Raw genomic sequence first — 10996 nt, 5'->3', positions numbered from 1 at the left:
CACTCAGTCTCCTCATTACACTGGTTCTGAACAGACACAACATTGGAGTCTTTGCAAACTTTGTTCAAAAACTACAACTATTTGACACAAAACCACGACTGACAGCAAGCACAGACAAACAAGTCACTGAAGTAAGGATTGAAAGATTTACTTTTAAACAATAATGATTAAGACCTGATCATAAGGTTGTTTTACCTTGATTGCCAGCTGTTACTGTTTTTATCTTCATTTCTTTTGTATTTAATCACCTAAACAATGCTGTAATGATACAGTTTGATTGGATATACATTGTTGAAACTGACTTGAAAATGTATGACAACTGTCCTGTAATGTTACACAGAGAAACCAAATCCTGCGTGGATCTTTCTCCTGACAGACGCCTAAAATGGCTCGAGCTGTGGTAAGTTACTCTTCACTGTGTCTGTTTCTAAACATTAAATCATGTGAATTCTTAATGAAAAATACAACAACAATAATAATATGTAACTTTTTAAAGGAAAATCCACATCTTAAGAGGTTTAACTCACAAAGCAGCTCAGATGTCAGCAGTGACAGGTATGTTTGCTTTTCAATTTAAAAACAAAAGGACATTAAAACATCTGTTTCCATCATATGTTGCAAAAATAATCAGCTGCTGAATTTTCTTGTTATGTGTGCAGCAAGTACTGCTTCCAGGATGTGGGGATCTTACCGCCTCCTAAACGTATGAGGCTGATGACGTGGGATCTTTCCCTGCCTCCAAGTCCTCCATCATCCCCTGTAAATGATGACAATACTGATCAAAAGTGTATCAGCGCGCTGCCTTATGATGTTCCATTGCCTCCGCGTCCTCCACCTTCTGAAAAGAAGTATGCTTCCCTTCGTTCCCTTGAACACGAGAGGTCTTATTTGATGCCTCTCAGTGTCCTGGCTAATATTCCACTGCCTCCAAGTCCTCCACCATCCCCTGTGTGTGCTGAATACATGAATCCAAAGTGTGTCAGCCCTCTGCCTCATGAGGTTCCACTCCCTCCAAGTCCTCCACCTGTTGAAGCTTTTGGTCCCAGTGGAAAGAATCCAAGTTCAACAGTGTGGTCTGTAGGTGATGAAGAGGAAGAGTTAATGCTTAAGCTCATCAGGCTGACGCTTCATGATGTTCCACTGCCTCCATGTCCTCCACCGTTTGAAAAGAAATACGCTTCACCTCTTTCTCTAAAACACAAGAGGTCTGATTTGATGCCTCTCAGCCTCCTGGCTAATATTCCACTGCCTCCAAGTCCTCCACCGTCCCCTGTGTTTGCTGAATACAGTGATTCAAGGTGTATCAGCCCACTGCCTCATGAGGTTCCACTGCCTCCAAGTCCTCCACTGTCCCCTGTGTTTGCTGAATACAGTGATTCAAGGTGTATCAGCCCACTGCCTCATGAGGTTCCACTGCCTCCAAGTCCTCCACTGTCCCCTGTGTTTTCTGAATACAGTGATTCAAGGTGTATCAGCCCACTGCCTCATGAGGTACCACTGCCTCCAAGTCCTCCACCGTCCCCTGTGTTTTCTGAATACAGTGATTCAAGGTGTATCAGCCCACTGCCTCATGAGGTTCCACTGCCTCCAAGTCCTCCACCATCCCCTGTGTTTTCTGAATACACTGATTCAAGGTGTATCAGCCCACTGCCTCATGAGGTTCCACTGCCACCAAGTCCTCCACCGTCCCCTGTGTTTTCTGAATACACTGATTCAAGGTGTATCAGCCCACTGCCTCATGAGGTTCCACTGCCACCAAGTCCTCCACCTGCTGATGCCTGGCCTCAGTCAAAGGACACTCATAAGGTCCTGCATCCAGATCTAAAATATGACCGTTCTTCCCTGGACGATGAAGTGGCCTTTTTCATGTGTCCCACAGAAAAGCCTCCTGGTGTAACCGCTCTTGACGTTTCACCACGTCCACTTTATGAATTTCCACACCTTTCAGAGAAGAGATGCCTCAACTTATCTACTGTTGCTTTCCTTTGTCTGGATGATTAAAGATGTGTTTGTTGTAATAAAATAATTTTTGAGCAAATACATGTTGAGATGATTTGGTTACTTATGATGGTTATAATTATTCAAACAGCATTATTGCTGATAAACTTTTTCTACTCATTTTCTCCATGAGCTATTTAGATGTCTATTTTGAAGATCCATTCACATTATTATTAAATATGCTTATTCTCAGTAGAGTATATAGCTACATCTGAACAAGGAATAAATCCATTTCTACCAGATACTCATTAACAAGTTACCTCAACATGAACCACTTAAATAAAGCAGGCATTAGTGGAGTGCACAGATGGGAAAAAATGACTACATGCCAGCATTTACCCACAGACAATATCGGATACCGACTTTTTCCTTAGGTCATGTGGAATAATGTTTAAGATGTCCCAACTTTCTCTCCTTGCTTCTCTACCCTCTGTGTTTTATGGGGTGACTGCAGGAGAAAAAAGGAGGGCTTTCCCCTCTGCCTTACACCCCTTCTTTGAAAACATGTGGCCTGGGAATAATTGGGTTACAACTGCAGCAGACCAACGAGTTGGCCTTGATTTGGAGAATGACTCCATTTACTTTTGTCTGACTGCCTGCTGCTCCCACAGCTGCACCTTTTATCCTCTATTCAGGATCAAGATTTTACTGTATATGCCTGGCAGGCAGCCAGATGTGAGAGTGGAACACAGACTGAGCATTAGTATACAGGACTACCCTATTTCTAAATATTTTACATGTATTCAATTATTAAAGCATCACTTTGTCTCAATTCCATTTTTAAAGTTCAAACATCATCTTTTCACACCTGTAGTTATTTTAGTGCCCCTGAAGTCCAAGAAGGTCTTACAAAGTGACTTCTTTCTACTCTACAACAAAACAAAAGAACAGTGTTCTGATGGTCACCAGTGATGAAGTTTTTAAATTTTTAAAAATGTGACTCACTAAACACTAAATCACACTACATTTAGACTAAAATATGATGAATTAGATTAGAGTTAGATTAGACATGAGTCTCATTTAACCCTTCATGATTCATGAATATGCCCAGGACTGCCATAATGAAAGAACTGGACTTGAATGTGTGTTTATGACAGGGAGAAAACGTTCATTAACAACATGTTCTGTCTGCTGTTTAAACAATAGCTAATGCATTAGTAAACCTTCCCTCCAGGGCATTAAAAAGGAACATTATTTTGTTTTCATGGTCACCTGGCAACAAACTTTGTCTGCTGATTGGACCGTTCCATATAAGGACCATCAGAGGCCAAGGTGCAGAAACCGGTCAGCAGATATTATCAGATCCTTTCTGCGTGTCTGTTACCACAAGTTGAACCTTATGAACTGTGGCAAGGTTTCCTCATGCCATCTGTCTTCTTTATCCAAAACTTTTCCACCAATCAAAACAGACCAAACCTTTTCCAGCCCTCCTCCCATTTCCCATTTAGAACCCAGTAGCTGTTGGTTTCTTTTCAGCTGGGAATAGGATAAAGGAAGGTCAAGGTCTCTGAGCAGTGTAATTAATGTGAACTCATTCATTTTTGGAATAAGCAGCAGCTGGGCCTGCTTAGTCTCAGTCAAATTCTCAGGGTCAGTCAAACAATGAAGGCTCTTATCTTCAAACAAAGCCTCCTTAGTTAATGAAGTAAGTAAACACAATGAGACACACAGCTAAAGCTACTTCAAGATTCAAATCTAAAATATAACTGAATTAAATGAATTATACAAAAATAGCTTTAGGGAAATACTCAGTGAAATAAGGTTGCTTTAAGTTTGTCAGAAACACTGCACAGCTTTGCAGCTTTGATAACTTTTCGTGGTCACTATCCATCCTGAATAGCAAATTAATTAACTGGTCAAGTAAGCATTCATGCCAGTGTGGAACACAATAAATCCAGTGTAATCTCTGTCCAAAAATGGAACCCTGTTTTAGTGCACAAGCAGACCCTTCCAGAAAGTGTCATCTGGAATTTCACAGTAATGAACCAGCGCTTGAACCCATGTTCCAAATCGTTGGCACAGTAGGCCAGATGAAATAGTCAGTTGGATAAGCCCACACAAGCACAGTGCATGCACAGACTCGCAAATGCACACAGGAGAAACAAAACACATGTACATGCTTATATACATGCGTGATATGAATATAGGCCCCAAATCCAGTTTCAGTCATTTTGTACACTATCAATCTCACTCACTCACTCACTCACACACACACACAAATACACACAAAGACCTCCTTTCTGACCATGGAAACCATGGAGATGCCAAGCAAACAAGCGCTCTCATTTGGCTGCCCAGCGGCTGGCAGGCAGCTTGTTGGCCTGTGTCTGCACCAAGTCACTGTGTCAGATGTGTGATGGGACACCATACAAGCCCAATTCAACCATTAAAATTCATTACTTCATTCATGGGCGCAAAGTTAACTTAAATTGATCCACTTACCTTATAGGTACTTTATTAAATGAAAAATTGAGATGGGGAGATCTGTATTTTTGTCAAGGCAAGTATTAAACGTAAGTGTTTTGGGTATCTAACATTGTCCTTGATGCAAGTTTGTTGGGTCTGTCGACGAGGAATGCATGTGCTTACAATTAACTACATTTCTGAGCTGGGTTGAGCTGATCGCTCACATCCATGCACTGTTATGTTGTGTTTAAGGGTCACAGGGTTTAATTGGGCTATTTTCATACTTTGTTGTCTAGTTTTAGCATGCTCTCTTATTCTATAACATCACAAACCAAATTTCTTAGTGTCTGCTGCAAAATTACAACATCATTGTTGGAGGGAGGCTATTTGAAGCATTTTAATTTCTATTATTGTTGTCAGCTGTTGATTGTTTTTGGTTATATAAGATGACTTGAGGCAAAGCTTGACATGATGATTGTGGATGAGAAATGTGGCGGTATAATAATTATGGTATAATTCTTGGTAATAGGACTAATGTTGGCTTTTAGGAAAGAGCATGGTCTTGAAATTAGTGCTTATTTTCTCTCTCTCTCTTGTTTTTTCTCTTTGACTGCTGCAGATGGTCACATCTTTTTTTGTTGTTGGTGTTTTTGTTTTTTTGTTTGCAGATGATCACATCTAAATAGCCAGGTTACTTGTACCACATATGAAGAATGATTGGAAAAATGTTGGACTCTGGGCCCTGGAAACCTGAATTGGTTGAGCAGCTGGACCCCAGTACAACACACACATACAATGCTGGGTAGGTGTAGGTGGATATTTTTTTTCAGCAATAATTCACGCTTGTTGTTTTAGAAGTTACAGTTTCGTAAACTGCCCGAGAGCTCCCTCTACTGGCTGCTTTGTATTATTGTTTGATTACTTTGAAAAAAGCAAAATAGAGAAAGCGAAAATTCCGACATGGCTGAACGTAATGGCGAAGTATTATTGTTCTAAGCGGATATGGACCTTAAAATGTTGTTGCTTTGTTGTCTCTTTCTTTTGTTTAAAATGGTATGATAATTTGTACATTTAATTGAGTATGAACGTGTTATTTTGCAAGCTTGCTGTAAGCGTGTATCAAGCTAGTTTACAATGTTAGTTAGCTATTACAATATTTTATATGATTTCAGTTTAACAATCGTCAAATAGAAGGTCAGAGGCCATTCTTCAAAAACACAAAAAAGAAAAATACCTTATCTCGCTTGTCTTGCTATCTAGCTGGTGAAAACTAGGAAGCTCAGGGCGATGACAGCATACTTGTGCTTTGCAGCTTTTCAGCCATATTGCCTCTGGCTCAGTTCTCACCTCTTCTCTGGTCCCAGCAGGCCAGTAAAAACAGGGAAAGCACGATTAGTTGATCGATCCCAGGTGTCCTGCCAGCATCCTTGGCAGTGCCCCCAACCCCAGCACACTATCTCTTCCCTGTTGTGGAGCTGCAGACCACACCTCACCCATGTGTGCCCATGTGTCCAAAGACCCTGATGACAGAAACCTGAGATATTGATAGCCCAACTGGGGAGAGCTGAACCCCTTCACCAGCAGGTGAACAGTGAATACCAATCTTAGAGCAATGGGGGTGTATTTGGAAAGGCTTCTACAGCGCTACAGTATATTCTGTGTGCTGCTCCTCGGCCTACTTTAATGGATACCACTTTATTCAATAACTCGAGTTAGTTCAAGAAATCCTGCACATAAATCTTCCCTCTGGTAACGTAATGTTGTGTTTGATGTATAAATCACCTTTGAAGTGAATATGACTTGAAAAGAAAAGGCAGCAATATGCTGTGTGTTTCTGTTCTTCTTCTTTAGGGCATCAATCAGTCAGCAGAGCGCTTCAGTGCATCTGGGCAACAGATCCTTTTCCCATTCACACTCAGTACATTTATAACCAAGGATGAAACTGGTCGGCAGTTGTAGTAAAACTTTGTGCCACTTTCATGGTAGGCATTAAAGTGGGAACTGTACAATTTATTACACCTGTGTATTTTTTGCAGGATTATTCATATAAAATCTTTATATCTTTTTTTCACAGCAAATGTCTTTTAATGTATCTTTCCTGTGAGCTTCTCTACCCGTGCACTGGACAATACCCATCTTTTAGTACTCTTCTCATCTAGTATCACAAATATCCTAGTTTACAGAAGAGTTCCACATGAACCCTCTTTCCCTTCAGTTACATTGCATCCATTGTGTGTCCATTGTAACCTTTCACCAGAGAACATTAAAATGAAGTTTTGAGGGCTGTGCTCCCTATGTAGGATGACCTCCAAATAACATTTAGATGAGGTAACATTAACCTTTGTCCTGAAACTAATCAATATTAATGCCATTCTTTTGCCTGGGTGGCTGCCAGCTCCTCAGGGCAGGGCCCACATTGGCAATGCAATAATAGCTGGAAAACCTGGCGATTTTTATTCTTTCACCAAAAGATTCCTTACTGACTTCAGGTAACAAGGTTAAAACATGTCTTTATATTTGTTTTATCATATTGCAAATGAGAAAGCTCATCAAGTTAATTAGTTCCATTTCTGTCCGTATCTTTTTGTGAGTCTCATACACATTATTCCCAGTAGGTTAATAGAGTTTCCCACTGCAAATCTTTATTTAATGTGCTGAAGTGAACTGGAAGTCCGGCATGAAATATTCACTCTTGAATGCACATGAATCAAACTTTGTGGTAAGTTTGAGTCATAAGTCTGAACGTGGGGATGAGCTCATGTTTGTTAGCGACATGGTCTAACTCATTGGTTTCATCAAGGCAGTCTGCAGAAAACCTCTGCACATCTGTGGATCTATCAAACATTATGTCATATTAGCACAACTATAATTACACAATCCCAGTCATTGGCATTGGAATGGAGTAAACTCAGTGTGTGAGAGCGGGTGGTTTTGGAGTTTCTCAGTGTAATTCTTCGATAAGCTGTTCACAGTGTGGCCTTTAACTTTGAAAAAACATTTTTTTGTCAGTCTTTATAGAAATATTGCCCAAAGGCTCCTGTTTCTGGTTAAGGAAAAAAAGTTTTGAAATTAAGTAAAATCGGATGAATATCATTGTTTGATTGACTCCTATAGTCAAAACGTAACCATATGTTGTACTAAAAGTTCTTCTTTTTATGAAGATACAATACAGCCATATCTCCAAAATTGTCTTTTGGGAAATAAAGCCATTTTTTGGGGGGGATGATAGAGTGAATGCAAATTTATTCCAAGTCAAATGAGGCACAGAGTACACTATTATAAGATTTTTTTTCTAAATAGATAAGGATTCTTGCGAGGCTGGATGACCTCATTTTACCACATTCACCTTGATCCATTCATCAGATTTCCATTTTTTTTCTAGTCTACCTTCTCAGGTACGTGATGTATTATTTTGAGTTGCTGAACTTGTGTATCTACTTTGTCTCTCTTCCATCTCTGCTCAGACTTGCCCTTTCCACCCATATCATTGCCAATCACCTCTTTGTGCAGTCTTTTGTTCATAGTTTTTATTTATAATTCTTTTTTTTTTTTCTTGATTTTTGAAATTCATATTCTCACATTTCGTTCGAAATATGAAATCCCTGATACATTGATGGCATGGACCAGTATGTAACCTGAAAGCATCTTTGTCTTTTTAACTCAGAGGGATAAGAAAAAAAGATGCAATCACACTGCAAGCATGGCAAGTGATCAAAAGATTAAACAAATAAAGTGAGAGGCTGTATGCACCTTGAACCAGTCTGAAATTAAGTAGAATCTGATGAATATCATTGCATACCAGTCTATCACAAGACAGTTATTGCTAAATTCACATGTATACAGCTCATTTTAACACATGTTAACGTGACATTTTTGGATTGCAAGTGATGGTTTCAGCTTAGTTTCATCCATAAAAAAAAGTCAGAAGACAAAATACAAATTTAGGCAATCCTGATATCTGAAAAAATCCCCGACTCTCTTTTAATGAAGAAAGACTCTTGATGTGGAAACCGATCCACTGCCTCCATCTGTCGTAAATACACCTCATCCAGAGTCAGGTTTTGGTGAGAGTATCCAAAACATAGAGCCATCTGTTTGCTTTTTATGTTCACTTTTTTTTTAAACAGACTCAACAGGGCAGATATTTTTGCACTTTTCTGAAAAACAAAAGATCTTCTAGCAAAGCCCTCTTGGCAACTGCATGACAGCTCCTCTGGCCATTTATATTCTTCAGAATAAACAAAAACCTCACAGGGTATTCGTTACATGTAGCATATGGCCTGCATATCTTTAACACTATGAACAAATATCGGCTAATTCCCGATCTGTCTTCGAATGCCACCTTATGTCATCTGTTTGCGGTACACTGTGGATTCTGTTACCCTCCAGTCAAGTTAGTCCAAATCTTTAAACACAAATGACATGCTGTTGACACGATTTCCAAGTACCTTATGTTTCTTTGCTGCAAAATTAATTTGTCACTCTTGTTTTGTTTAAATGTGAAGTGTTAGCTCAGTTCAGTATAAGCAGTTTAGTTCAGGGCGGGGTGACATATGATTAGGCAATTTAGCTTAAGTAACTATAAGTCAGAGAGCACATAAGGTACATCTGACAAAGGCTACACAAATGACCAAACTTGATACATTTAATCTATTTCAAATCAGAAACATCCATGAAACACATGCCAAACTTTTTTATTTGAGTGAGTTCATGTGAAAAAAACAAGTGTTCAAAAGTGAAGCATGTGTTACTTGGTTACTTTCTACCACGTTTTACTAAGAGCTATCAAAACAGTTTACATTATTTTGCTAAGCTGTATGACTGAAAAGATCCTCCTGAGGTTTGGTTCAGGAGGATCTTTTCAGTCTCACTTGAGTGTGAAGTCCAGACTTATTTCTCATCTAGTAGCTAAGTGACAGTGAGGTCATGGTGTTGCTGTCTCAAGATCAGTGACTGTCTCTTTCTAAATCCCATTTTAATGAGAATCAAAGCAAAGCGTAATCCAAGCTTCAATATCTTTTCAGGGCCAACTTAAACATTAAGAGGATTGAGAGGCTTCCATGCACAAGAATCTCTGCAAACAAACCATGGGTGTACACAAACTGTGTGGCTTTTTCATGCTTTTGTGAAGATTTTTATCACTACTATCCTTCTATTCTTTTTATACCCTATTAAAAAAAAAACAACCCTCAAATACCTTCACGAGTAACAAAATTGGTCCTGAAGTCTATCCATACTGAGGCACACAGTTTTCTCCAAGTCTGAATTAAAACAACTACATTCAAAGAAGTTTGCAAGTTACTAGTAATTACTTTGTGCAAACAAACATGGAAGTCTAGAAACTGGTGTAAAAACTGCTTTTTCACAGAGCAGCAGATTTTCTTCTAAAAGAATTGTGTGCGCTATACAGACAGTAACGCAACGTGTGCAATGTGGCCAGCAAGTGGTCGGACATCAAAATAAAAGAAATGCTGCAGAGTCCCAGCTCTGACTGTAAAGTTCTCCTCACGTTTTAAAGTGGTCAACAGTAAACCTTTCTGTTGCAGTGCAAAAACAGTCATGTGTCTTAATATCGCTGCATCAGCTTCAGTAACAAAGCTTTGAGTGCTTTATTAGACACCAAAGTGCATATGTTTTCATAAAGTTACCGACTCCTTCATCACACTCTAGTCTTCCACCAAAGCCAAACTTTAATAAATTAAGTTATTGTGTGCTCTTTGTATGCGTTTTTGAATTATGGAACATCTTCAGTTTCTCTGTGAAAAGGAATGGCTAGAATGCTGTTCTGCTGCATGTGCAGTCACTTAAAGCCAAATGCAGCTTGGGTACTCGTCCAGAGAGACTCTGCAAATCCTGGCTGGCACAAGCAACAGAGTCATATTTGTGGAGCACAAACCTGGAATGAACACTGTGCTCAATAAAAAGGGAATGAAGTGCACAGATTATAAAAGAGAAGATAAAGCAAACAGATGTTGTCTGTAAACACAAAGGATGCACTGTATTATTAACTTTCTGAAACCTAATGTAAAACCTAATCATCTGTAGGTAAGCGTGTGATGGAAATTCATTGATATCTCTAACATAGTATAGAAAACAACAGGGTAGAATGGATCTATATGAGAACGAGTAAAGAATGAAAATTGGCAACTTGATGTATGACGTAGATCCTGCATAATGATTAGCTTCTCTATATATACAGAAAGAGCTGTCAAGCAAGTACTTCTACCAGAGGGCTCCAGAATGACATAGCCCCTAACTATTGCAGCCAAGGATTAAATATATTGCATTGGGCGTGTCATTAAACTCTGATTTATTGTTCCACCATAAAAAAGTACACCGAGTCTATTCTGATTTATCCACAAACTTATTGTAAGATGTCTATACTGTATGTGGAAGCGTTTTCCATGAAGTTCAACACAATAAACTTGGCCAACACTGGCTAGATTGCTGATCTGGTAAGTAATAAAATTACTTAGTCAGCTTTCACAGTCTTAGTTGCTTAGTTTGCGATGCTGCAGCCTGCAGAGCAAAGCAAGCTGTGTTTCTGAGCAACTTGAAATGTTTATCTTTAAGAATGTTTATTGCTGAAGCA

At 39.3% G+C, this 10996-nt stretch overlaps 1 protein-coding gene across 1 annotated transcript; it reads left to right on the top strand.

Annotated features, from left to right (window-relative positions):
* On the top strand, window positions 1–2038 carry LOC106676824 (uncharacterized). The gene is made up of 4 exons (XM_076888800.1): window positions 1–131; window positions 341–400; window positions 497–555; window positions 660–2038. The coding sequence occupies exons 2-4, from the start codon at window positions 386–388 to the stop codon at window positions 1999–2001; spliced, it is 1416 nt and encodes a 471-aa protein (XP_076744915.1). The 5' UTR covers window positions 1–131; window positions 341–385; the 3' UTR covers window positions 2002–2038.
* Window positions 2039–10996: the final 8958 nt, after the last annotated feature.

The sequence above is a fragment of the Maylandia zebra genome, linkage group LG10, assembly GCF_041146795.1.
Source record: "Maylandia zebra isolate NMK-2024a linkage group LG10, Mzebra_GT3a, whole genome shotgun sequence".
Taxonomy (NCBI): Eukaryota; Metazoa; Chordata; class Actinopteri; order Cichliformes; family Cichlidae; genus Maylandia; species Maylandia zebra.
This window is presented reverse-complemented; position numbering and strand designations above follow the sequence as displayed.

Excerpts from the sequence above, each read along its gene's own strand:
- LOC106676824 (XM_076888800.1), top strand. Across the intron at positions 556-659 it reads TCAGATGTCAGCAGTGACAG|CAAGTACTGCTTCCAGGATG; the intron begins GTATGTTTGCTT and ends TTATGTGTGCAG.